Genomic DNA, 27,917 nt, shown 5'->3' with positions numbered 1-27,917 from the left:
CGCTGTGAGCAACGATGGAGCAGAAAACGAGTGAGCATCTTTCAGAAACTTGGTGTACGTTTGCTCATCTGGGCCAGAACGCTGGGAAACATCAAGACTGGTTTGATGAAGTGATGGGGAAAATCAGAACTGATCAACAAAATATCAGGATAAACAAGTACTCCACAGGGTTTACCACTAAGACAGATTGCCCATCTCCAAGAAGGCAATATTTGATTCTATCAAAAGTTGGGTGCAAATGAAGCTTAGAGAGATGTAGGATTTTTGGCTCAGTTAAAAGGCAGATGAGATTCTATTTTATTCTCATAGTAACAATCCAAAGTGCTCCTGTGATGCTTTAAGATTATTTATAGTCAAAAACCTATGTGTATCTCAACGATTGAATGGTGATAGAGCCTTACTGATCAATGATGAGGACTGGGTCCTGGAGAGACAGACTGAATACTTCCGTAGTGTCCTCCTCAAGAGACTGAAGCCATTAACTAGATCTTTTTCTAGCAAAATTCCTAATTGCAAACAAGGTTTTGAATATCATTAGACTCCTCTCGTGCGGCAAAAAACTTTGTGCTGATTTCATTCCAGGGGAGATTTACAAGGCAGGGGATCCACTCGCTGCTCATACAAAAGCTGACTGAAATTTTCTGACTTATATGGCTTACAGAAAGTGATCCCCCAAGAGTCCAAGGATTCCGCCACTGTCCAGCTCTATAAAGGTAAAGGAAGTAGACTGTCCTGCACCAACCACAGGAGGTTTCTTTCTGCCATTGCTGACAAGACTCCAGTTTTCCTGATCCTTCATCGGAAGATACTCATCTACATGAGGGCTAGTGTGGCTTCCGAAAGGACTGAGGAATGGGTGACCTGGAGTTTGCCACTCAACAATCCCCCAGGAAATGGCAGGAACAAAATAGCGATCTATACCCAACATTCACTGATCAGTCAAGGCTATCGATATTGTCGATTGGGAGGACTTGTGGAGGATCGTGGCCGGGTGGAAAGCGTGAAGAACTTCATCAGCATCACATGCCAGTTTCATGACGTCATGTTTTCAGAGGTTCTGAATGAGGGATGGTAACAAGGACCCTCTCCGAGTCTCCCTCTCTTGCTTTCCCAGTCACCAGTGGAGTGAAGCAGGGCTGTGTGTTTGCTCCCACGTCTTTTCGTGATGTTTTTCTGTGACGTTGCCAGAAGCCTTCAACAAGGATGAAAAACAGCACCAAGGTCAGTTACTGTATGATGTAAATTATTTAACTTGAAATGGCTAAAAGCCAAGATCAAAGGGGAGGGAGTATTAGTACATAGATAAGTGAATGCAAATACAAGCAGAATACCAAGCGATTTGGAGTGGGGGCAACACTAACTGCTGGAAAAGAACCAGTTAAAAGGAGTCGAGGACTTTAAAACAAGGAGAGAAAACATTCTAGGGACAGGGGCAGCACTTAGAATTGTGCACAAGGACCAAACAGCAAATCCGGCCAGTCCGGTCAGACCTTATGGGAGATGAAGTGACTCTAGGAATGTGATCAATAAATACTTAGGACTATCCCTACTGTGTGCTTAGCACTGTGTTAAATGGTTGTTACCTGAGGGTATTTTTTGTGTATTTCTCCTGTTAACCAGAGAAATACAAATATTGGCTCCCAAGGGAAGGGACCTTAGAGGCAAGCTAGATGGTACTCTTTATTTGATGGATGAATGGAAGTGATTTCCTTTGGTAATCCTAACCATGATAGGCGGTGATGATTGACTCTCTGGTGACACAAAAAGGTTCCTAATAACCCATCGATGTGTCGTCTTCACTGTTATGTGTAGGGGAAGAACCCAACTGTGACTTTGTCTACCCAGACACCCAGGACATCTTCTCAGGTGATGATATAGAAGAGTCCTATAAGTTAGAACAACTGGATTTTAAGATCCAAGAAACCTCAGAGATCAGCTCAATCTTGTAAACACTTTGAATAATACTGGATTATTTCAATGTAATGGTGTATGATTTCAGTGTAAGATATGATGAACAGAAAAATTCTCACATCAAGAATGGGTTCAATAGGCAACATTACATTTATACCATGAAGGTATATATCTAAAATCTATAAAGAAATGGGGGCGGGGCAGCTAGGCGGTACAGTGGATGAAGCACCAGCCCTGACGTCAGGAGGATCTGATCAGACACTTAACACTTCCTGGCTGTGTGATTCTGGGCAAGTCACTTAACCTCATTGCCCCAGCAAAACAAATAAATGAATGAATGAATGAATGAATGAATAAGGGGGGAGGGATGGGCAGATGGAGAAGCAAAGGGTGAGGGAAGAAGAGGGATCCTTGAGTGGAGGGGGGGGAGGTTAAGTAATAGCAAGGCAGATTATGGAGCAGAATTTAATTAAAGAGGCATCAAGAATAGGAAACAAATGTGTGTGTATGTGGGGGATGTGTGAGTGTGAGGACATGTATGTATGTATATATCTACATATGTATATATAAATATATCTTTTTCTTAACTGTAGCTTGCTTGGGAGTGGGGGAGATGAAAGCAGAAAAAAAGAATAAAGTAAATAAGGTGTACAGCAGAGAACCAAAGAACAATTTACAAGGAAATAAAAAAAAATAGACATTCATGAATATAATTTCTTCTATAAGTAGAAGAAATTATATTCATGAATGTATATATATATATATATATATATTTTTTCTTGATCTGGTAATTTGATATTTATTTTGAATCCTCTCTGATATTCTGCTGAGCACATAACAATGTTATCTTGTTTTGCTTTATTTTGTTTTGTATTTCTTTTCTATTTTTCTTTCTTACTATTTTTTTCAAATAAAATAAATTTTAGAAGAAAAAAAATTCAGAGGACCATAGGAAGATTTATGTGAAATGATTATAATAACAATTTAGCAAGTGGTTATATAGTGGCTGCTACAGGGCACCATATTGCATAGAGCACTGGGCTTGGAATCAGGAAGACTCATCTTCATGAGTTCAAATCTAGCCTCAGACACTAACTAGCTGTGTGCCTGGGCAAGTCACTTTACCCTGTTTCTTCAGTTTCCTTATTAGTAAAATGAGCAGGAAAAGGAAATGGTCAACCACTTCAGTATCTTTGCCAAGAAAGCCCCAATGGGGTCACAAAGAATCAGACGCAACTAAAAAGCAACTCGTCAACAACAACAAAATAGTCAAGCAAAATAAATTCCTATACTGGTCACGTTCAAAAAATATTTGTCTTATTCCTCACCAGGATTCCATCATTTCTGGGTCCAAAGGTAGATAATAGTCAAGTTTCATTATCAGTTCTCAGGAATCATGAATAACTACTACACTGAGTGCAATAAAGCACTTACCTAGCCTTAATCACTGATTCCTCTTTGCCTCAAACTGAGATCTGTTAAAGACTTTAGCTTAAAAGGCCCAACATTTCCCATTGCATCTGGGGCCATCTCCAGGCATCCTGGTTTATATCTAGCCAGAGGATCCAGATGGCTCCAGTGGAAAAAGTGAGGCTGATGATTTTGTACAGCCCTCTCACACTTAAATCCAGTTCATTTGTAGGATGTGCCCTCCCTGATGTCGTGGTTCTCTTCAAAAATGAAGGTCAAACTCTATGTGCAAAAATGTTTGTGGTGGCCCTTTTCATAGTGGCCAGAAACCAGAAATTGAAGGGATGCCCACCAACTGGAGAATGGCTGAATAAATTGTGGTATATGAATGTTATGGAATATTATTGTTCTGTAAGAAACGACCAGCAGGAGGATTTCAGAAAGGCCTGGAGAGACTTACAGGAACGGATGCTGAGTGAGATGAGCAGGACCAGGAGATCATTATACATGGCAACAAGACTATATGAGAATAAATTCTGATGGACGTGCCTCTCTTCGGTAATGAGAGGATCCAATTCCGTTCCAAGTGATCAATGATGAACAGAACTAGCTACACCCAGTGAAAGAACACTAGTAAATGAGTGTGGACCGCCTGCATTTTTGTTTTTCTTGCCAGGTTATTTTTACCTTTTTAAATCAGATTTTTCTTGTGCAACAAGAGAACTGTATAAATATGTATACATATATTGTATTTAACATATATTTTAACATATTTAACATGTATGGGACTACCTGCCATCTGGGGGAGGGGGTGGGAGGAAGGGAATAGTTGTAACTGAAGTTTTTGCAAGGGTTAATGTTGAAAAATCACCCATGCATATGTTCTGTCAATAAAAAGCTATATAAGAAAAAAAAAAAAAAAGAATGAAGGTCAAAAAACAAGAAGCATTGTAAGGCAACTGTTTAGATTTTAATTCTTTTTTCTCTCACCTCATCAGGATTAGGAAATTTGCCTTGTTTGTGACTGTCTTTTACCACTATTATCCTCCTTCTTTCTTTTACTCCATTTCCACTTGTTTTCTGAATAAGTTTGATGTATTTCTTTGTATGTATTCAGCCTTTTTTCTGTTTCAGATAAGAGTGAAGTTCATCTGATCTGCTTCCCCCCCACCTTCTTTCGTGTTTCTATATTATTCTTTTGTATCTCAATTACAACAAGTAGCAAGTTATACCCCCCCTTTTCTTCCTTTTTATAGTAGTATATTGTACCCTCCTTTCTCTTTCTCCTCCTCAAATTCTCAGAACAGAATCAATTCATCCCAACCCAGGACTTCAGTTTGTTTTAATTAACAATCTCAAAACCCTTTGAAGACATTGGCAAGATATGTCTTAGATGAGTAGAGATGGCCCCGGATGATTGAGACAAAGTCTAAACAGTGATTAGTGATAGATAAGAAATGAGGCAGAGATGATCTCTTTTACTTAATCTAAAAGAGAGAGAGAGAGAGAGAGAGAGAGAGAAAGAAAGGAAGAAGAGAGGAAGGAAGGAAGGAAGGAAGAAGAGAGGAAGGAAGGAAGGAAAGAAGGAAGGAAGGAAGGAAGGAAGGAAGGAAGGAAGGAAGGAAGGAAGGAAGGAAGATCCTCAGAGTTTATTGCCAAAACAGAAACAATTATTTACATTCATTCTGAGCCAATCAGGACCAACCAAAGACCAAATGAGGCTTGGCCTGGGACTTATTATTAGGTAATCAATGAGAGCCAGAATGATTTGGATTAAGGCATGGTCCTTAAGAAAGAAATCTATGTACATGTATAACCTATATCAGATTTCTTACTGTCTTAGGGAAGGGGGAAGGTAAGAGAAGGATGGAGAAAAAATTTGGAACTCAAAATCTTCCAAAATTAATGTTGAAAATGATCTTTCCATGTAATTGGGAAAATAAAATACTATTAAGAAAGAAAGAAAAAAAGAAAGTTAGCAAGTAAACCCTAAGATATCTTGGGAGATTTCATTGATCAAAATTTATATTCTTTTGGGCAAAGCATCTGTAGGAAAGGATCTTCCATGTGGACAGAGGGAAGGGAAGGGAAGGGAAAAGGTAAGAAAAGAAAAGGAGCTGTATTATCCAACTGGCCAGTTCTGATTGGGCCTCCAGTGGGCACATCTTGCTCCTACTTACAGATATTGTTTTTATTTTTTGATTTTTAAAAAAATAAAGCTTTTTATCTTATTTTAAAATTATTATCATTATAGCTTTTTGTTTACAAAACATAGGCATGAATAATTTTTCAACACTGACCCTTGCAAAACCTTCTGTTCCAACTTTTCCTCTCCTTCCCCCCATCCTCTCCCCTCGCTGGCAGGTAGTCCCATACATGTTAAATGTGTTAAAGTATATGTTAAATCCAATATATGTATGCATATGTATACAGTTATCTTGCTTTACAAAAATTGGATCTAGAAAGAAAAAAAATCTGTGAAGGAAAACAAGAATGTAAACAAACAATAAAGAGAGTGAAAATAAAGCTTTGTATTTTCAAAACACATGTATGAGATAGTTTTCAATACCTTGCAAAACCTTGTGTTCCAATTTTTTTTCTCTTTCCCTTCCTCATACCCCGCTCCCTTAGACAGCAAGTAATCCAATATATGTTAAACACGTGCAATTTTTCTATATATATATATATATATTTATCTATATATCTATATATATATCTATATATATATATATTTCCACAATTATCATGCTGCACAAAAAAAGTCATTTATTCTTCATATACCCGTGTACACTTGTGTACATTGATTTGTTGGAATCACTCTTTGATCTTGTATTTCCAGCCCCTGGCATAGTGTCCAATCAGAGCAGTCACTTCATCAGTGCTAACCCAGGCCAGGACAGAAACACTAAGATATTGGTATTGTTTTCTTATCACATACAGAAAGTCTGGGGAAATTCAAGGAAGTCCAACCCTATGTACCTGGGCTATGGCAGAAAGACTTGGAAATTTGCTTGCGACTTCTAGTACTGCTCCACTCAAAACTACATGAGGCTTCTCTAAAACTGGAGCCCCAAAGTAACATTTCTTATGAAAGACGGGGGTTCTAACATATTTTAATACAGAATAATTGTTTTCTTCTGTAATCTGATGTTACACAGGATATGCTCAACTCACTTTATATGAGAGATGAAACCTCCAGTCTAAATAAATCAGATGTTGTCCAATTAAGCACTTCAAAAGTACTAGGAAAGGGGCATCTAGGTGGCACAGTGGATAGAGCACCAGCTCTGAAGTCAGCAGGACCTGAGTTCAAATCTACCCTCAGACACTTAACATTTCCTAGCTGTATGACCCTAGGCAAGTCACTTAACCCCAATTGCCTCAGGAAAAAAAAGTACTAGGGAAACTTACTATTTAAAAAAAATACCATTTATTTTTAGTATTTTTTAAAAACATTGAATTATAAAATTGTTCCTTCCTTTTCACACCTTCCCCTAACCACTGAGAAACCAAGCAATATATCATTTATACATAGGAAATCACTGGAAGCCTACTACCAAAGAAAACCTATGACAATTCCATGGGTAATATCATTCCTTTAGTTTCTTCATTTGCATTCTCAGAGTGTAGCCATATTTGTTAGGACCCAAGTACTTCCACAGCCCAGGTTATCCTTGATCTCTCCTCTGGCCATGGAACCTTTTCCTAGTGACCCCCTTGAGAGGCTACTCAAAGAATAGCTGCCGCTATATTTCTCAGGGTACCGCTAGCAGCACCCCAATGCAAAGATCTGTTTCGGGCAGAGTGTACCTGCCCTGAGTCAGTCTTTCATTTCTAAGATGAGTCAGTGCCAAGGTGGATAAACCACATACCTGCTTGGAAAGTGAGTGTCCTTCTCAAAGAGTAGCCAAAGCCCCCTGCTCAAAAAGAACATGGCTCCCACTCGATAGGGGATGCATAATTTAGAACTGAAATCCCATCTTGAGCAAGATGAGTGAGAGCCATTCTATACTGGGTAGTGTTGGAAAACGTTGAAGTTTTCTGTCTTACATTTACTGTGCACCTACTATGTGCAGGGCACTGTGCTAAGTGCTAGGGATGCAAATAAAGACCAAAGGCAGCTTTTGCCCTTAAGGAGCTTGCACTCCAACCTCAGTGGGTCAGTAGAGAAAATGTCCCATCAAACAATTTAGGATGTAAGATCCTTTTACTTTTAACTCCTAAGAATGGGATTAGTAATAAATTAAATTAAAAGGCAGCCTAGACAATTAAGAGGCTCCTCTTCTGACATGAGCTAAATCAGAAGAGGACAGATAATCCAAGAAGTGAGCTCCACCAGCAATTTGGAACTATGCTCAAAGGATTATTAAACCGTGCATACCCTTTGATCCAGCAGTGTTTCTCCTGGGCCTGTATCCCAAAGAAATCTTAAAGGAGGGAAAGGGACCCACATGTGCAAAAATGTTCATAGCAACCCTTTTTGTAGTGGCTAGAAACTGGAAACTGAGTGGATGCCCATCAGCTGGAGAATGGCTGAATAAGTGATAGTAAATGAATGTTATAGAATATTATTGTCGTATAAGAAATGATCAGGAGGATGATTTCAGAGAGGCCTGGAGAGACTTACATGAACTGATGCTGAGTGAAATGAGCAGAGCCAGATCATCATTATACACTTCAATAACAAGATTATACAATGATCAGCTCTGATGGAGGACAGTTCCAATGATCTTGTGATGAAGAGAGCCATCTGTATCCAGAGAGAAAACTGTGGGAACTGAGTGGGGATCACAACATAGCATTTTTACTTCTTTTGTTGGTGTTCTTTGCTTGAATTTTATTTTCTTATGCCTATTTTGGATTTAACATATATTTTTACCATGTTTTCTTCCTCATTTTTTCCCCTTTTAGATCTGATTTTTTTGTGCAAGATAATTGTATAAATATGTATACATATAATGGATTTAATATATATTTTTAAACATGTTTAACATAGATTACTTGCCGTCTAGGGGAAGGGGTAAAGGAAAGGGGAAAAATATTTGAAACATAAGGTTTTGCAAGGGTCAGTGTTGAAAAATTATCCATGCATATGTTTTAAAAATAAAAATCTTTAATAAAAAATAAAAGAAGTAACCTCTACTTTTTATATCTACTCCTTTTAGGGCCCAGGTAGGCTGGACACACAGCTTGTTTGCCACTCTGGTGAAAGAGACATATACCTGAAGCCTCTGCTTGCAGCAGCTGCTGTTACCCAGGTCCAGAAAGAAGATATGCAAGAAAACCAACTTCAATGTGGCAACACATATGCAAAAAAATACAAGGCATAATACTATCTTTGCTGTCATTAAGTCATGTGCTATTGCAGATTCCGGTCAGCAGGATACCCCCTCCAAAAACCAAGCTACTTTCCTGAAGCCAGCCTAAATATGGAGCAAATTTGGACTGAGAACTCTGATCATGACCAATGTGCACAGACATTTTTGGATATAAACAGTGTAGGTTTTGTTTAACTGCACTTTTTTCAAGAGTGTGTCTTTTTTTGATTTTTTAAAATTTTCTCAATTGGGGGAGAGCCATCTCTCTACAGAAAGCCTTTGCTTATCCCTTGTAATTCTAGTTCCTCTCTCCTGCTGATTATCTCCTATTTACCATGTACATAACTCCTTTATACAGATATTTGTAGCTTCCATTAGATTGTGAGCTCCTCCAGGGAAGGGACTGTCTTTTTTTTTTTTTTTTTAATAATTATAACTTTTTATTGACAGGTAATTTTTTACAACATTATCCCTTGCACTCACTTCTGTTCCGACTTTTCCCCTCCCTCCCTCCACCCCCTCCCCCAGATGGCAAGTAGTCCTATACATGTTAAATATGTCACAGTATATCCTAGATACAATATATGTGTGCAGAACCAAACACTTCTCTTGTTGCATAGGAACAATCAGATTCAGAAGGTAAAAATAACCCGGGAACAAAAACAAAAATGCAAACAGTTTGTATTCATTTCCCAGTGTTCTTTCTTTGGGTGTAGCTGCTTCTGTCCATCACTGATCAATTGGAACTGAATTAGATCTTCTCTTTGTTAAAGAAATCCACTTCCATCAGAATACATCCTCATACAGTATTGTTGTTGAGGTATATAATGATCTCCTGGTTCTGCTCACTTCACTCAGCATCAATTCGTGTGAGTCTCTTCAGGCCTTTCTGAAATCATCCTGCTGGTCATTTCTTATAGAACAATAATATTCCATAACATTCATATACCACAATTTATTCGGCCATTCTCCAACTGATGGGCATCCATTCATTTTCCAGTTTCTAGCCACTACAAAGAGGGCTGCCACAAACATTTTGGCACATACAGGTCCCTTTCGAAGGGACTGTCTTTTGCCTTTGTTTGTATTACCAGACAACAGCACAGTGCCTGGCACACAGTGAGTGCTTATTAAACGATTGTTAGCTGATTAATTTCTAACTTCACCAAGTCAGTCAAAAATCTGACAACAAAATGGATATGTGGGACAGATTGAGGATGGCTATTTTGTATATTATCCTCTTTTTGTATTCTTTTTGTAAGCGCAATGCCTCACTGCAATAAGGCCATAGTTTATGTAACATAAATTTTTTTTATTCCCCATTATTTTATTGGAAATCTGGAAGATCAGTCAAAAGTAATCCTACAGTATGAGAGAGCAGTGAATTTGGGCCTTGCTATCATTCCTATGCACTGTTTTGTTTTTGTTTTTGTTTTTTTTAATAGCCATTTATTTACAGGTTATATGCATGGGTAACTTTACAGCATTAACAATTGCCAAACCTCTTGTTCCAATTTTTCACCTCTTACCCCCCACCCCCTGCCCCAGATGGCAGGATGACCAGTAGATGTTAAATATATTAAAATATAAATTAGATACACAATAAGTATACATGACCAAAACGTTATTTTGCTGTACAAAAAGAATCAGACTCTGAAATATTGTACAATTAGCTTGTGAAGGAAATCAAAAATGCAGGTGGGCATAAATATAGGGATTGGGAATTCAATGTAATGGTTTTTAGTCATCTCCCAGAGTTCTTTCTCTGGGAGTAGCTGGTTCAGTTCATTACTGCTCCATTGGAAATGATTTGGTTGATCTCGTTGCTGAGGATGGCCTGATCCAATCAGAACTGGTCATCATATAGTATTGTTGTTGAAGTATAGAATGATCTCCTGGTCCTGCTCATTTCACTCAGCATCAGTTCGTGTAAGTCTCTCCAGGCCTTTCTGAAATCATCCTCTTGGTCATTTCTTACAGAACAGTAATATTCCATAATATTCATATACCACAATTTATTCAGCCATTCTCCAACTGATGGGCATCCACTCAGTTTCCAGTTTCTAGCCACTACAAAAAGGGCTGCCACAAACATTCGTGCACATACAGGTCCCTTTCCCTTCTTTATAATCTCTTTGGGATATAATCCCAGTAGTAACACTGCTGGATCAAAGGGTATGCACAGTTTGATAACTTTTTGAGCATAGTTCCAAACTACTCTCCAGAATGGTTGGATTCGTTCACAACTCCACCAACAATGCAGCAATGTCCCAGTTTTCCCGCATCCCCTCCAACAATCATCATTATTTTTTCCTATCATCTTAGCCAATCTGACAGGTGTGTAGTGGTATCTTAGAGTTGTCTTAATTTGCATTTCTCTGATTAATAGTGACTTGGAGCATCTTTTCATATGTGTAACATAAATTTGGATGCAATCACCAGGCAGGATAGGTTCCTTAGAAAATCTAATAACAAAAATAATTCTGTTCAATGACTCTTTGGTAATAATCATCTAACAAGATATGGAGATTGAGAAGATTCGATGAAGAATCCAAATTAAGGAAGGATTTCCCACAAATGGTGAGGTCCATTCTCCAAACACTCCAGTTTGCAGATGGCATTGTGCTGATTGCATCAGGTTCAAGATTCTACAGTTTCTGCAAGGAGTCTGTAACCACTAAAAGGAGTTTAGCCTGACCTGGACGAATGTTGTCTTTTGTTCAGGCTTCAACATGGATCTGAAGGAAACTCTTATAGACCTTGTCAGACAGTGCCTGTCTGGGATCTGCATTTCAGAGGGACAGAGTTGAACAGCAAGAAGTGGGTTGATGTGTTTTCAAAAATTGCAGAGGTTTGTTCCTTGTAACAAATCCTAAATTCTCCATTATGGCAAATGCCCATCTTTTCAATGCAGAGATTTTTACTGGCGATTCTCCATAAGAGAGGTCATTGCTTCTGGAGAACTAAAGATGAGAATCATACTGGGAGAAATTGAGAGGCGTATGGTGGAACTGCAATATGTCACCAACAAGAATTCAGAAGAGAAGTAAGAGTAAGGGATGCCCTCAAGGCATTTCAAGACAGAGAAGATGGCAAGGTCACTTCATGACATCAAGGAATGCTAAAACGGAAGACTATCACCTTGATACTTTCATACAAGGTGGGCCGGTTTGGATGGACTGTCTTGGATGGGATGTTGGAGAGAAATGGTGAATTGATATGGATCCATTTGCATAAAGGATACAGTGAGATATGTGTGTTTTTTGACACTTTGACACTTTAAAGTGCCAGACTGAATCAATCAATCAGGCAAAAAAGAAACAAAAGGTAGCTCCTGCCCTCAAAAAGCTCACAATCTAACAACAAATATTATTCTGAATAGAGCAGGAGATGGCAGAGTGGTTTAACAGCACTATGCCCGGAATCAGGAGTTCAAATCTCACCTCAGACACTAGCTGTATGACCATGTGGCAAGCCCCTTAACCTTGTTTGTCTCAGTTTCCTTATCTGCAGAATGAACTGAATGGAAAACCACTCTAGTATCGTTGCCAAATGGGATCACAAAGAACAGGACACAACCCCACTACAACAAAGAATTATCAGCAGTAGTGGCATCAAGTAATGGAATATACACTGAAGGGAAAGGTCACTGCTGGCTGGACCAGTCTTAGGAGGCGAGAGATGGGACTTTGGCCTGGGCCCTGAAGGATGACCGGCACCAATCAAATGGAGGTAAAGCAAGCCTTTGAGAACTAGGACCTCAAGTAAATTCATTTACCTTTTTGACCTTATTTTCTTATTCATTTACCTGTTGGGATTTATTCTGAAGATGAACAGATTGGATCAGATGATTTCTACCCTTTGTTTCTATGAATTGAAAACCCAGTATTTGCAAGATATGTGTAGGATATGGCGAGCATTAGCTTGATAAGGACAGAGGCTGAAATCCAGACGAGACAACAATGGCTGGAGAAGTAGCACATGAGCTTTCTAGTTTTTTGTTCCTTGTGTTCCTAATTTTTGTTGTTGTTGTTGCATCAGTAAAAATAGCAGTGTGCTTATACATAGTAAATGTAAATATTATAACGCACCAGGGCTACCGCTAGAATTGTTTGCTGGATTATTACTTGTTTCTCGCCCTTTGCATTTTTTGCCCAATTAAATTTTATTTAAATATTTATCTCAAAAACGTTTCATTTTCTGTTGCTAATGCCTCCCCGATGATGAGTTCCAACGCGTCCAGTTCAGATCTCGTCTGCGCGCTGTCTCTCCCTTTCCTCTACCACGAGCACAGGGCCTGGCACCTAGCAGGGGCTTCCTGTTAATCGGTCTCTAAAAGCAGAGCACAACTTTTGTCAATATTTAGTACCAACATTTCTCTAATTAAAAAAAAATTAGGAGAGGAAATACTGGTGGTGATGAGGAGGACCACTGTCCCCCCCCCCAAAAACAACAACAACAACAAAGTTAAGGCCCTGCCCCAGCTCCTGAGTCCGCAGCCTCCATTCTCCCAACGTCACAGGAGGGGGAGGGGGAGGGGGAGGGGGAGGGGGCCCTCCCCATGGTGGGGATGACGCAGCAGGCGCTGGAGGAGCCCTGACAGGGCGGGCGGGGGCGGGGGGGGGCCGCCAGGAGGAGCACCCGGCTACCCGAGGGCAAAAGGAGGAGCGGGCGAGGCCCAAGCCGCCCCCCCCCCCCCCCCCCCCCCCCCCCCCCCCCCCCCCCCGAGGGGAAAGGCGCCGCCCCGGTAAGCGGTGAGCGCCCTTCTCGGGGGATCCTAGCACGTGCAGAGCGGGAGCCGCCCCATTCACCCATCCCCGGCCACCCCGTGACCTCGGGCATCCCCGCAGGTGGTGGGATGGGCCCTGCCCCCCTCCCTGGAGGTGTCTCGGCACGTGCAGACTCCCGGCGTCCCCGCGGGTGGGGCAGAGCCCCCCTCCCTGGGGGTTCCAGGAGAGGCCCCGAGCCCACTCTGGGGGGAGGCCGGGGATGCAACGACGCATGCGCGGGCACAGCCCGCCCCAGACGCCTCTGCGAGGGGAGACGGGCACCAACGGTCACGGGTGTCGCGCCCGACGTCTGCTCTCACGGCCCGCTCGAGCCCAACTGTCGCCCGCGCCCGTCAGGAGCCTCGGACTCCATTTTCCAGAAAGAGAGCGTTAGGGTGGGGCGCGGTGGGCGGTGTCGCGTTCCGTTGCCCGCGCCGCGGGATTGGCGGAGGGGCGGGGATAGCCCCGCCCCTGATCCGCTCGGCCCCGTCCGGCCCAGAGCTGGGCAGGGCCGCGTTCTTAAGGTCTCTGTGGAGCTGGGGCGGGGCGGGGCGTCTGCGCATGCGTCGGTGCACCCACGCCCCGGAGGCGCAACTCGGCAAGGGGGTCGGTGACGTCAATGACCGGCGCCCACGTCGTGGGTACGCGCTTCCGCTGGGCGCTGAGCTTGCGTTACAAGCCTGCGACGTTGCCGTGGTGGGGCTCCTGGCGTCTGAGGCTGCGGCTGGGACAGCGACGGCCTGGGCTACAGCCTGAGCGGCGGCGGCGGCGGCGGCGGCAGGAGCGGGAGCTGCGGGGGCGGCGGCGGGGGCGGCGCCTGTGGCAGTGGCACAGGCGGTTCCGGCTGGGGCTGCTGCTGCGGTTGCGGCCTCCCTCTCTAGGCCTGCGTTGGCCTCCGCGGTTTCCGCGCCGGCCTGTTATGTACAGATGGCTGCTTAGTGTCCTCCACTCGGTTTTCCGGAGGCCGCGCGGCCGCCCCGAGCCCGCAGCCCGACCCCTGCTCAAGAGGAGGCTCTCGGACAGGTGAGGGCGGCGGGCGCGGCCCCTGCTGCGGGCGCTCTGAGAGCGGGGCTGCGGCCGGGCCTGCCGGGTCCCTCCCGCAGGCCCGCGGCGCCTCCGCTTGCTTGTCTTTAAAACGGGGCCCGCGAGATCCCTCCCACCAGCCCGGCGTCCCTGGGATGGGGGCGGGGCAGAGGCGGCCTGTGGGGGCCGGTCCGGCGGACCCGGCGGCCGGACTCGGGGGAGGGGCTGCGACGATCGACCTCTGGCCCACCGGCCCTCTCTGCGTGGTCATCTGCGGGTGAGGGTCCGCAGCGGGGGGCGGGGAGGGGGCGGGGAAAGCTGGCCTTTTCCCGAGGATATACTGCGCTTGCGCAGATAAGCAGGTACCCAGGATGGGGAGGGGGGAAAGGAGGAATCCCGGCAGAGGGGGGTGGGGGGCCTGGAAACCACTGGGGAGCCCTGGGCCACTTTCTTAAATCGTTTTTCTTTGTTACTTTGTAAAATGCCCACGCTTAGTGCTTGATTCTGCCCTTTTTCGGGAGACGGAGGTCCCAGAAGTTAGTGACTTGGCGAGGCCGCGTTGTGGAAGGGTCCGCACTTAGGGACGCCCCCGCAACTGGGGGATCCGCCGGGGAGAGGGCGAGCGCAGGCGGCTCCTTCTTCCGTTTCTCCCTCCCCGGAATTCTGGAAAGCTTCCCCTCCTCCCTGAGGCTCCGGGGCGGCCCCTGGGTCTGCGAGCCGCGACCCTGTAACGGTTGTTGTGGGGTCCCCTTTGTGGGCCCGTGTGCTTAGTCTCGGGCATTTGCGAGCGCTTTGGGCCGCCTCGGCACTGCCAGAGCCGGGAGCCCGGGGAGCCCTTAGCGATCTGCCCCCGCTGCTCGTCTGGCTTTGCCTTTGAAGGAGTTTAAGCGGATCCCTTTACCCCAAGCCCGCGGACAGGGTCAGGGGGGCCGGGGTCAGGGGGGCGTGTTGTTCTGTCGCCAAAGTCCCTGCATTTTTATTGCTTGGGGGAGTTCGCAGGGGCGGAGCCTGCGGGACTCTCCGGATGCTATTCGCCCGTCTCCCTCTTCCTAAGCCTAAGGGAGAGGGGCCAGGTTGCCCTCCTAAAATCTCAGAAGAACTCGAGGCTCGGAAACGCTGTTCAAATGAGTGGGATTGTTCCCCCCCTGCTTTTGAGAGCTCTGCTTGTTACAATCTTAAGTGTGTTTTAAGTATTGAGGATTTTTTCAGTATAAATGAATTTTTTTTCAGTGTAAGCCCTTTTCCAGTGCAAAAAGAGCAGGTTGCTTAGGGGATTTTCTGTTGCAGGTGATTGTTTTCAGTGTTAATGGCATTTTAAAAATGAGATTTTTAACTAGTTCAAATGTCTAAATTAATGACAGTTTCCCCCATATGAACAGAAGTGATTGATAGTATGTCATTCTTCTCAGAACATTTTTTGGAACCCATTTGATAATAAAATGGGAATGGAGGAATGATGGAATGATTTGGTTTATTTATGAATAATGGAGTATTTATACCTGATAAGGTAATGATGTTGATTTTCTGTTTTTTTTTCTCAGAACTCCAGCCACTGATGAAATACAAGCCAAAAGACCACGGTTAGGTATTGAATATTCATTTTCAATTCTCTGTATGTTGATGTTGTAGTAGAAGTTGTAGTAGTTATAATACTAACAAGAGTAAAATTAGTAGTATTACAAGTAGTAGGGGAGTTTATTGTAGTAGTAGTAATAGAAGAAATGGAAGGAAGAAAAAGGAGAGGAAAGAAGAAAAGATGGAAAAAAAATTTGTTTAGGAGAAAATGTTGTCAGTTACCCCCCAAGTTTGAGTGGATTGTCTGCATCATCCTCCAGATCCTTCCCTCTATGCCAGCTGTAGTGTCTGTAAGCTCAGGCAGGTTTCACGAGGTGTAAAGGCTTTGGAGTCCTCCCGAGGTTCAGTCTGTCACCGGTCAGTTAACGATTTGGTGTTTATTTGGCCATAGAAGTTCCTGAAGCCAGTCGGCATCCTAGGAAGGCATACCAAGTCCCCTTGAGGAGAGCACACAGATTGTATGTGGACCTTTAGTGTCATCCCCCATTTCTCTGTCTCCTATAGAACATTACAGATAGATATCTTTACATGAAAAATGTCATTGCATAAGCCTTGGGCTAACCCAGGAGCTTAAGTGCCTCAGACAATTTTAGGATGAAAGGTGCTGTCCTGGCTTCCTTGAGATTTCCCTCTGTCACTGAAATCCTGGTTCTGTACCAGAGAGCCCACATGTTCACTAGGCCTTGAGTGACTTTTAGCTGCCTCCACAGCTAAGGTCCCTTCACTGCTGACCCAGCGCATCTCATCCCCGACCTTTTATCAGTCCTCACGGGCAGTCTGCCCCTTCACCCACCCAGGCATCCAGACTTTCCTCTGCTGCACTTCCCGGAGTCAGCAGTGCCTCCCTTCCCTCCCTGCAGCGCTCAGGCCTGGGAGTCTGACTGGGAACCCTTTGCGTCCATTCCCACCACCACTACTGAGCTTCACTTTCCAGTAGGATTCAGGGGCAGGGGACTGGTGAAAAGAGGAAAGAATGGAGCCAGTGAATCCACCAGAAGGTCAGGATGGGAACTGCTAGTGGGAGTGGGAAGAGCCTGGAGAGCACAGGGATTGAGGGGTGATTGGGGAGCGCAGCCAGGACCTAGGACAGGATTGGGCCCAGCAGGGAGGGGTAAGGGAGGCTGAATGGAGAAAGGAATAGTCACTGTGATCACACCGCTATTTCATTCACTTTTTCCCTTGGTATTTATGTTGTTGTTATTGTGTTGTTTCCCTGGTTCTCCAATAGTTCACATTTGTCTTTTCTGAATTCTTCATAATACCTTGCTTCCTGTTACATAATAATTACATTCATGTGCCATGATTTGTTTAGCCGTACCTCAGTCAATGGACACCTGCCTCTAGTTTTTAATATTGGGGAAAATGGCTGCTTTAAATATCTTGGTGTATGTGGATCCTTTTGGGATCTCTATCCTAACCTCCTTCTGGTATATATGTTCTCTAGAAAAAAAGGGTATGGGCATTTCAGTCCCTTTCTTTTTTAAATGCAATTTCAAATTGGCATTCAGCATGGTCAGCCCAGCCTAAAGCTTTATCAACAGCATCTTAGTGTGACTGTCTTTCTGTGGCTTCTCGAACACTCACTATTCCCGTCTTTGGTCATTTTGGCCAGTTTGGATGGAGACAAAAGGCTCCGCATTGTTTTGACTTTGTGACTTGAAGCAATCTTTCATAAAATTGTTAATTATTTGCAATCCTTCTTTTCAGTACTGTTAGTATCCATTGAACACTTAACCTATTCCCGGATGAGCTCTGGAGTGTGGGTGTGGTGTGGGTGTGGATGTAGATATGTGTATGTATATGTTTCCTTATGTCTAGGATTTCAGGACTTTTTTAGAAAGTTTTGAAGGAGATTTTTTTTCCTCCCATCTGATATCTTTCCTCCTTACCCTGGCCTCATGAGTTTTATTTAAGCAAAAGCTTTCCAATTTCACGTAATGAAAATGAGTCTAATTTATAATTTTTGATTGTCACTATCCCTTGTTTGGTTAAGAGTTCTTCCCACTAACTTTACCTGTGAAAGGTTACTCAGAAACTTCTGAGGTTGTTCTGGTTTTTTTCTTGGTATGACCTCAGATATTCAAGTTGAGTATTTGGACCTTTTTGTAGTTTGTGGTATATGATCTTGATCCGAATTGCTTTTCTATTAAACAGTTTTGGGAAGAGATTTTTTTAAACATACATAAAACTGTGCTGTTCTGGGGCCCTCTTAGACTGGAAGATTTAATTGGGTAAATGAGCCATTGTCTGCTTGTGTTGATTGTAGTAGACCAGCAGGGTAGAGTAGAAGGGGGTGGGGTGATATTAGAGGGAGCAAATGAGTGAGTAAAGGCCCAGGGGTTTTCCCTCTTTATAGGATGATAACCCAGAGTCAGTCCAGGATCCATCAGAAAGATGGGATGGGAGTAGCCAGAGAAGGCTGTGGTGGTGGCCGGCCCAAGATTCACAGGGACCCAATCAGTGCTGTACAGAATCTGGTCAGTGAGGCCAGTGACCTTTGATCTGATGTTATGTCCAAGCACAGTTGGAGGGAAGGTGCTGAGATGGTGCCTAAAGCAAGCTTTCATTGGCACCTTAGAGCCTCATCTCTCTGGCAAGAGCCTGCCAGGGTTGAAGGTTGGGGAGGGTCGAGGATTGGTTGTTTTTGTTGCAGTGTTTGGTTTTCCCAAACTGCTATTGTTTGATGGAGAAAACGGGAAACCTGGCTATTTCACTTGAAAAAGTTTCTAGGTAGAAAAAAAATCTCCAGTTTCTTATAAGTTCAATAAAATTATTCATTCAAGAGATCTGTGAAGGCCACTCTAAAATGAGCCAGGCATTTGGTATCTGCTGTGTGTCCTGCCCATTAGGGTTCTGATCATTGGTGCTAGGAACTGGAAGGGACCTCAGAGAGTGTTGAGCTCAATTCTCCCCATCCCCACTCCCACTCCCATTTTACTGAGGAGACACCCATGGAGGGGAAGCGATCTCCTCCAGGTAGTGAATATCAGAAGCGTGTTTTGAATCTAGGTCCTCAGTCTCTGGAGCCTTTACCTTTCTAGTATATGTAAATATATCTACGCGTGCTGTGCAGGCCCCTTCTGAAAGAGGAACTCCTTTTGTTGTGAAATGTTCATTTTGTGTTGCTTGGATTTGTAGATTACTTGTTTCACCGGGTCAAGAAGAGCATCTGGGATATCACCAACTTATTTGGCACTCCGGTTCACCTCAGCCCGAGGTGCCCGGAGGCTAGTGGCTGCAATGGCGCACACACTGGGAGTTCTCCCAGAGAGGTCAGTGGGAATGAAAGCCACACTCAGTTTATTGATCCTTCTCAAGTGTCCTTATTGTCAAAATGACAAAAGCCAGTAGAGATAATTTTAAAATTTAAGGGCTATATAAACAAGATAACTTCTAATATTTTAATGGGAGAAACAAATGTATATTCAGTATCTGTGATTTCTATTTTACATCATTTTAAGAGGTTTTAAAAATTGAAGTTTGGTATTTTTGAAGACAGTTGAGTTATGCACTAGGATGATTTTGATATGAAGTTTTTTTTTTAAGACAAATTTTCTAACCATAATGGTTCCTTTTTTATTTTTAAGGTATTGCCCAAACGTTCATCTTCTAAATTGACAAAATCTGGACCCTCTAGAGATGTGCTTACATCGGGTGAGAAAAATAGCAGATGATTCTTTTTTCTTTTAGTTTTCAATATATGAAAGGGAATCTTTCTAATCAAATTGGAGTTGTGCTGGAGAGGAAGGATAAAACCAATGCTGAACACCTCAGGAATGGCTTTTCTCTTTAATTGTAGCTTCTGTTGAGCAGAGCTGCTTGCCCATTACCCTTCACTTTGTTTTTGACCGCTTTATGTCAGGGGTAACAATGGGGATTGTCGACTCTTGTTGAAGGCTAATGACCATAGTCTATCTTTCCACCCAAAAGATGGGATGATTTGGGGGATAGAAGGTGGGAGGGAGTGTGATATGCTGGATAGAGAAGACTGGATTTTAGAAGAAGCTTTGGACTCAAGGATTAACTCTCTTTCCAAAGGGGGAAGCAAACTGGTTGACTGCTTTGCTTCCCCCCCTTTGGTCCTGGCCTCTTCCTCTAAGCCTTTGATGATGCTTGTGACACAGAGTGTGGAGCTGGGCATGTTTCAGGACCTTTGTGTACCCACGTTGGACTAGGCCTGTGCTGGTGCCTTTGAGCCATCCTTCTTATCTGCTTGGTCGATTCTGTGATAATTAACTCTCAGGACTGTTTAACGTACAAGCGTCGTAGGATGACAGCCAGGAAAAGTCCCTTAATGCTGAAAGGCGGCCTCCAAGTTGTTTTGAATGTTCAGAATCCCATTTTGGATGCTCTTTGCTCTAGGAGGCAAGAAGCTGAGGTTTCCAAGAGAGGGGTGGAGGAAAGTAACTTAATTCAGAAAATCAAAATGCTTTCCAAGTGCAAACTAGTTAAACTCTCTGGTTCTCCCACACTTACTAATATACTTCTGTTTGTAGGTAATAAAACACGAAATGGAGCAAGTAAACATTCAAATAAAGTGAGTCGAGATCACCGACGCCACGTTATGCCTTCCTTTAGGTAATGGTTGCGTTCTGATAATTCTGCTTGTCTGTACATAGAAATTTAACAGCTTAATAGTAACACATCATGAAGAACTCTTAAAACGTTTTTGTTTTCTTGTCCCTTTTATCTGATTGCTTAGGATGCTTAAAGCATGTCATTAATAGTCTTTAAAAAGACAACAGACAAAAAGATCTGTCCTTGCCTCATAGTCTCAGCAGGTAGATGAAAGACACGTTAGGGATGAGAAGGTGACCCTCTGTGCTGGCCCCATTGCCCTGCACCACCAGCCCTGGGGAGTCTCAATTAAAAATCTCCGAGATAGACAGTGCTTCCAACAGAGAGGGACAGCTGGCTGGCACTTTGCTAGCCAAGGCAGGAAAGTCCCTAATTTAGGATTGAATCCTGAAGTTAACGTCCTAAAAAATATATTCTTGAGTGTTGTTTTAAATGAAGTCTAGGGTCCCCAGCCATGCCCCAAATAAAAGCTAAAATAGTTGTCATGGTATACTTAGATGAACACATCTGAGCCTTGAATATTCTAAATCCCTCCAATCTCTAGGTCCTGTGGAACGGGTGAGAAAATGCATGGGGGTTCTCGCAAGTGGTCAGGCCCCGGAAGGAAGGAGAGGCGCAAGCTTTAGTGGCAGAGATGTGGCGGCTCTGGCTTTGGGGAGAGCTGTTGCCGGTTGGGGGGGGCGGGAGCTGTGGCAGGACTTGGAAAACTAGGCAGGCCCAGGCTGGACCCCAAGCTCTGCCAGGCTCTCTGGGATCTGGACCTCCGCTTGTGGAACGCTGCAGATCGGCATGCCGTGAGGACGGGTCTGGGGCACCCCGCGGTCTAGCCCCGGGCCCTGCAGCTCTTGGAGCTTGAATGCCAAGCCTTTGGGGGTTGCGGTCTTGTTGATGCTTTCTGTTCTATCCAATAGTTTCCCTCGTAACCAGGAAGTTTCTAACAAAAGAATGAGTGGCCGTCACTCTGCCAAGTCTCCCCCAGACAGTTCTGTAACCCGGAAACAGCCCGCTCAGGACCGGAAGTCTTCGGAGAGCCGCTCTACAGAAACCGGCCGGGCCACGAGGAGGCCGCGCTGCACTGTGGAAGAGGCAAGTCCCCCCGGATCATTCTGGTTCTGTTTGCTAGTGTCGGAGCCGCAAGGACTCCGTCAGCAGACGGTGGCCACCTTCCTGGACGCTTGGACTCTTCTGATTGGTCGCGGCGGCTTGAGTGTGGCCGTGTCACTTGAGTGTGAGCCTCCTCCACTGCCCCCTGAACTTTCTGCACCATGGAAGTCTTCTCCTGCCCTGACTGCACCCCTCCCCGCCCAGGGCCAGCCTCGGGCTGTACTGTGGCCTTCCTCTGTCCTCCTGCCTCCGTGGGGAGGGGCCTAGGACATCCAGTCTCATCCTCTTATCTTGCCGGCATGGCCCAGAGAGGGCAGTGACTTGGCCAGACACACACAAGCAGGAAGGAGTGGAGCTGGGATTTGAACCCAGGCCCTTCAACTTCAAGTTCTTCCCAGCCCTTCTTGGGACTGCATGCACATTTTTGCTGCCTTCTCCCCATCACCATTGCTCTCTTCCTGACCATTTGTTCCTCATTCTGTTTTTTAGAGGCATCAGCGCCATACTTGCCTCTTTCCCTCCCTGCTGTGTAGAGGTCCTTCTGACTCCCAGGCCCAGCTCAGATGCTCCTCCGTGGGCACACTTTCACAGGTCTCTCTGCCTCATGTGCCCCTTCACTTTGTCTGTACTCACTGATGGCCGTCTCTTGCTGCTCCCATTCTCATTCGTGCTTGGTGATCTTTGTGCCCGTGGCCGGCTCTGGCCCGACTTGGCCAGCATACCCCTGGGGCCAACAGCAGAGCCTCAGCTCTGGCAGCTCCTGCTACTGGTAGGAACCACCTTTCTCCCAAGATTCTGGGATCCAATGGGGAAATCAGTCCTACCCATGGATGCACTATGTATGATATAGCAAGGCTGACCTTGCTGCTTGGCAGCAGTCCATTCTTTAAAGGGGGAAGAAAGAGAATTTGAATAAAGCGAATCAACATACTGAAAGAAATCTGATATTGCATGCAGTGTTGTGCCTGTGCCTCTGTAGAGGGGCATGGCGGCAGGGCTCGGTCCTTATTTCAGAGCTTTCCATTTGGTTTTGCTGCTGCTGTTCTTTCCATGTAGGTGATAGTCCTGTTTCTGTTGTTGCCCAGGTCTGTGCCATTTTATATCAGTTTACTCGGGTCTTCCCGTGACTCTTTGCACTCATTATTTCTTACAGCAAAGTAGCCATTGTACCATTATAGTCATGTACCACTACTCATTTAGCAGTTTTCCAGTCAGTGGGTACTTACTACATTTTGGGCATGTTTTGTCATTGATCTCTTTGGGACATGAGCCTACCAGTAGAATCTTGGGGCAGCTCGACAGTTCTTGTGATTTGTATTTATCAAATCCCTAATATGGCTATCCTCTAAAACTTAGGAAAGATGGCTCAACCTCCCATTTTCCTGAGAACACTGAAATAGTTCTCTAAGTTCCTCTCTTCTGTTAATTAAAACTTAGCAGTCATGCTCACCACCTGTCCTTCCTTTCTGTCTTCCTACCTTCACCTTACTGCTTTTGCCTGGGATTTATCCCCATCACTCTGGTCAGCGTTGCCTTTCCAAGGGCACTGTTGAATCTATATAATTGCTAAATCAGCACTCTAGGTCCCAAAGCATCCTATCCTCTGGCATTTGAGACTCTTGACTGTTCTCTCTTTTTGGACCTTCTCTCTTGACTTGGGAGACATCACATGCTGCTTATTTTCTTCCTGTCTTTCCAGTTTCTTCTTTCTTGCTGGGTTCTCATCCTCTTTCCACCCCTTCATGGTGAGTGCTCCCTGAGGTTTTGCCCCTGACCCGCTGTCCCTCATCAGCCTCATTTCCTGCCATGGCATGAACTAGTACCTTGATGCTGGGATCTGCAGACCAGACTGCTCTTCTGAACCCAGCTGCCTCTGGGCTCCAACCACCTGAAGGGGGTTGAGCCTCACAACACAATCTTTTCCTTAGCACCCGGTGCTGATTTTATCCCAGATGAGATTAACAAGATGGGGAGGTGTCCCTTGTTATAGAAAAGTTAACTGAAATTTTCAGGATTCTGGAGCAGGAGGAGGTTATCCTCCAGGAGTTCATGGATGCTCCATTGTCCATTTAGATTGGCCCGTGAAAAGCACGGTGGTCTCTCTTCGTCATTGCTAGCAAGATTCATGCCACAGTTGTTAATAGGCTGATCCTTCACCTGAAAATGTTTGTCTATCTGAGAGCCAGAGCTCAGAAATGGCATTTGCTGCCTAGCAACTCTAGGAGAAGTGCTGGGAGCAGAACGGAGACTCGTACACAGCATCCATCGATCTGACCCGTCAGTCAGCAGGACTTAACAGAAATGTGTGTCAAAGTCTGGTTGCCCAGAGAGGTCCAGTATTATCTGTCAGTTTCGTGATGTCATTCTTGCCTGGGTTCTAGATGATGGTCAGAGTTCTTGAACTTGCCCAGTCGCCGGCGGAGTGATACAAGGCTGGGTGCTTGCTCTGTAGCATGATGTTTTCAACCGCGCCTTTCAAATGTCTTCAAAGAGGGCAGACATGGTGTCAAGGAACGCTACAGCGCCGATGGTCGGTTATTGAGCTTGAAAAGGCTACGAGCTGACTTTGTTTGCAGACGATGGTGTGCTCCATGCAGTCCCTGAAGCTGGGACACGGCAGAATGTGGCTCTGTTCTCTGCTGCTGGGCTCGTTTTGGCCCAACACCGAGAGAACACAGGCGCTCCCTCAGCCAGCACCACGCCATCTGTGTGTGGAGCCTTTGGTTACCATAAATGGAGAAGTCCACTTAGCTTGGCAAGATATTTTCTAGGGAGGTCCACGTAGGTGATGAGGTGGGTGCCAGAGCTAGCTCAGTGTTTGGGAGGCTCTGAAGGCAAATGTGGGAGAGGAGACTTATCAGATTGCCCCCAGATGAAGGTCTGCAGAGCCTTTGTGCTGGTCTCATGGTTGCATGCTTGTGAAACCTGGATAGTGTCCCAGAGCCAAGCCAGAAACCGAATTGCTTTTATCTGAGTTGTCTTAGAAAGATCCTGAAGATCCCCTGGCAGGACAAGGTCCCGGACTCTGAGGTCCTTTCTCAAGCTAAACTGCCAAGCATCCGTATTCTACTCTAGAGAGCTCAATTCTAATAGGCTGACCACGTTGTTCACATGTCAACTATATGTTTGCCCAAAAGACTTAGGGAGAACCCAGGGCAAGCGCTCATCTGGAGCTTAGAAGAAGCAATACAAAGATACTCTTAAGGCCACTTAGAAGAACGTTGGATTTGATTCATTGCCCTCATCAGAGAAGATGCTCAGCTCCGTAGACAAAGCAGAATTGAAGTAATTCAAAAGAAATACGAGACACAAATTTAGGGAGCCCGTGCCAAATGCACGGGCACCTGTGCAGAGCACTCCGGACTTGTGTTGGTCTGATCAGCCCCAACTGGACGTGCTGTAACTTGACTCTAATATGGGGTCCTCTTCAGGAATGAAGGGCAACCACCAACCTACTCAGTCTTTAACAAATTAAGTTCAGTATTTCTTCCTAGAGATTAATAGTTCCTCCTTTTCTGCCAGGTGTATCCCAACTCACTTTTTGTGTTCAGTATGTTAATATTATCCCTCGCTCACCTTTTATATTCATTTTATTCCCAAATCTTGTTGATTTTGTCTCTGCTGCATTTCTCTCGACTATCCCTTTTTCTCCCTTCCCATTGGTGCTCATTGCCACATTTGGACTTTTATTAGCCCTTGCCTTGGCTGCTCCAATGCCCTCCGAACAGGTCTTCCTGCTCCATTCCCTCTACACTCTAGCCCATCCTTTATGTGCCTTTATACAAATCTTCCTTGGGTGTGGATCTGGTTCCCTTGGTCCTTCTCTTCTGCTTCCCTCCATGGATCTCCAGGTTGTGGCCAAACTTAGCCTCTTCTCTGCCTTTCTTTGTTCTTACTGTACTTATCTGGGTTGGAAATCTCCTCCCTCCCCTTTCTTCATCTGTTGAATTACCAGTCATCTTCAAAGTCCAGTTAACTGTCACCACGCTGACATTTCCTGTCCTATCCCCCGTACCTGCCTCAAACCTCAGCTAACACTTTGCAGCTCTCAGAGCATCAGATCTTCTGTCGTTTTGATTTTAGTTCATTTAGGTTTGTTATCTTTCTGTTAGACAAACTCCATATCAGTTGATCGATAAGCATTTATTAAGCACCTGTCTGTATACTAGGCCCTGAGGATAAAAGGACACAGAATAAAACAATCCATGCTTTTGAGCAGCTTTTAGTCAAATGAGGAATCCCCAAGGCCAGGGACCATGTCTTAGTCCCTAGAATAGTGGACATTAAGCCTGACCTAGTGTTTAGAAAATGTCCATTGACATGAAAGCCTTTAAATATAGTGGCCATCAGCACCCTCGAACAGTGGCCACATACGGGCCCAGAGTGGCCGGGGCGCTGCCCCCAGTGGGCACCGAGGCCAGGCTCCCACCACGGATTCTCAGCGTGTGGGCCGGCCCCTTTCTCTGTTGGCGTTTGTCAGTGTCTCCTTCCTTTCCCCAGGGTTTTCAGAGAGAGGAGAGAGAGAAGTATCAGAGGCTGTTGCAGCGACTTAAAGAAGGATGCCATGGAAACTGTCTCACTCCTGTCACTGCAAACCACCACGGGTAATGACAGGTGGTGGGCTGAGGGGCGCGGTGTGGTGTTGCTGCTTTGTCTTGGGAGAGGCTGACGGCCAGGAAGGGCTGGGGCCTCCGCTGCCACGGGGGGGTGGACCCTACAGCCCTAGGCCTCGGCTGCTCAGTTTGGCTCAGCCACTGGGACACTGTGCTTCCACCTGGACCCTGGGCTCCTTTTCTGATGTCCTGATTGCGATTGCTCTTGAGTGCTGGATCTGGAGTCAGGAGACCTGGGTTCTAATCCTGCCTCCAATAGTCACAAAGCTGTGTGACCTCAGCCAGGTCACTTAGTCTTGCTGAACCAAATGTTTCTTTAGCTACAAAATGCAAAGGATCCTTTAGATCTCACATGGTTGTGCTGAGAACCAAACAGACTCACATATGGAAAGTGCTTGAGACACTAGCTGGTGCTCACTCTAGCATCACCAGTAATAAGACCTGAAAACAGTTTGTGATTCTAGTTTGGTGACAGTAGAACATGTCACGATAACGAAAAGCAGGTTTAGATTTTTAGAATTGGTTAAATTTCAAAACATTTTTGGGGATTTTAGTAAAATTTTTAAATTTTTTTAGGTGGGGGAATGGGAAATTCATTGGGCTATCCAGAGAAATCTAGCAGTTTCCCAAAGTCTAGCCTTCCTTTCCCTCTATCTTCTTTAGCTTATTTTTCTTCCCTTTGGGCTCAGTTAGTGAGCTTTAATTAAATGCCTACTGTGTGCATGGCACTGTGCTAGGTGTCTTCATGGAGCATCCATTCCCTTTGGGGGAGTACATGAATGGCCATATGCAAAGTCCTAAGGTTTGTCAGGAGAATGAGTCGAGCTCTGAAGTAAGTGGGGCTTTATGGCAGGGCTTGGGGGGAGTGCAGTGGGCCAGGGAGGGGAGAAGGAGCTACCTGGTGATGAATAGCAAGGTCCGTTAGGCTGGGATGAGAGGAGGGGCTGGGAGTCAGGAGGAAAGGTGGACCGGGCCAGTGGGGGAGAGCTGGGGTTAGCCCAAAGCATCCTGAGCAAAGAGCAGACGGGTTGGCATGACCAGGTAGCATGGCCGCTTTGTGAGCCGAAGAGGGAGTGACTTGAAGAGGCTGGGAAGCTGGGTACGGGCAGTGGTCCAGGAGGCGATTGGAGGGCCGGCCAGGAGGGGCTTTGGATAGCCAGAGGACGGACACAACGGGGCTTGGACAGGACTGACTGGCGGTGGGCTGAGGGCGAGTGAAGGGCGTGAACTTAGGTGCCTGGAAGACAGAAATGGGGAGAAGTGGCACGGAGTTCTGATGGGCACCTGCATCAAGATGTCCACTAGGCAGTTGGCAATGAGGATCTAGAGATCCGGCGTGGTCTGGAGGGACAGAGAAGCAGCAGATGGGGCACAAGCAAGAGAAGAGCACAACCCCCAGGGAGGCTCTGGGAAGAGAAGCTGGCCACTGGTGTGAGTCAGAAAGGGGGAGAAAAGACCTCCAGCTCTGGCGGCTAAAGAGGGGACCTCCACCTTGGGAGAGGGCAGGGTGGGCACCCTGCTGAATGCCACGGGGGATTGGATGGAGGACGTGAGTGGAAGGGTTGGATCAGAAAGGGGGGGGGGGGCTGAGGTCAGGGATTGTGAGATAGGTATAA

At 45.2% G+C, this 27,917-nt stretch overlaps 1 protein-coding gene across 4 annotated transcripts in view; it reads left to right on the top strand.

Moving 5' to 3' along the window:
• The first annotated feature begins 14,208 nt into the window (after positions 1 to 14,208).
• Positions 14,209 to 27,917, top strand: part of SENP2 (SUMO specific peptidase 2) — a 38,061-nt gene continuing 24,352 nt past the window's right edge. For 2 of the 4 annotated variants that reach the window (XM_031968069.1, XM_031968068.1), the window contains exons 1-7: positions 14,209 to 14,431; positions 15,973 to 16,016; positions 19,145 to 19,278; positions 19,594 to 19,660; positions 20,503 to 20,584; positions 21,496 to 21,670; positions 26,189 to 26,292. In XM_031968069.1, coding sequence (XP_031823929.1) covers positions 14,328 to 14,431; positions 15,973 to 16,016; positions 19,145 to 19,278; positions 19,594 to 19,660; positions 20,503 to 20,584; positions 21,496 to 21,670; positions 26,189 to 26,292 — 710 coding nt within the window. In that variant the 5' untranslated portion in view covers positions 14,209 to 14,327. The remainder of the gene's footprint in view (positions 14,432 to 15,972; positions 16,017 to 19,144; positions 19,279 to 19,593; positions 19,661 to 20,502; positions 20,585 to 21,495; positions 21,671 to 26,188; positions 26,293 to 27,917) is intronic. The other 2 variants (XM_031968070.1, XM_031968071.1) reach the window with 2 other exon arrangements.

Source organism: Sarcophilus harrisii, chromosome 4, assembly GCF_902635505.1.
Source record: "Sarcophilus harrisii chromosome 4, mSarHar1.11, whole genome shotgun sequence".
Classification (NCBI taxonomy): Eukaryota; Metazoa; Chordata; class Mammalia; order Dasyuromorphia; family Dasyuridae; genus Sarcophilus; species Sarcophilus harrisii.
The sequence above is the reverse complement of the archived record's forward strand: the minus strand, read 5'-3'. Positions and strand labels throughout refer to the sequence as shown.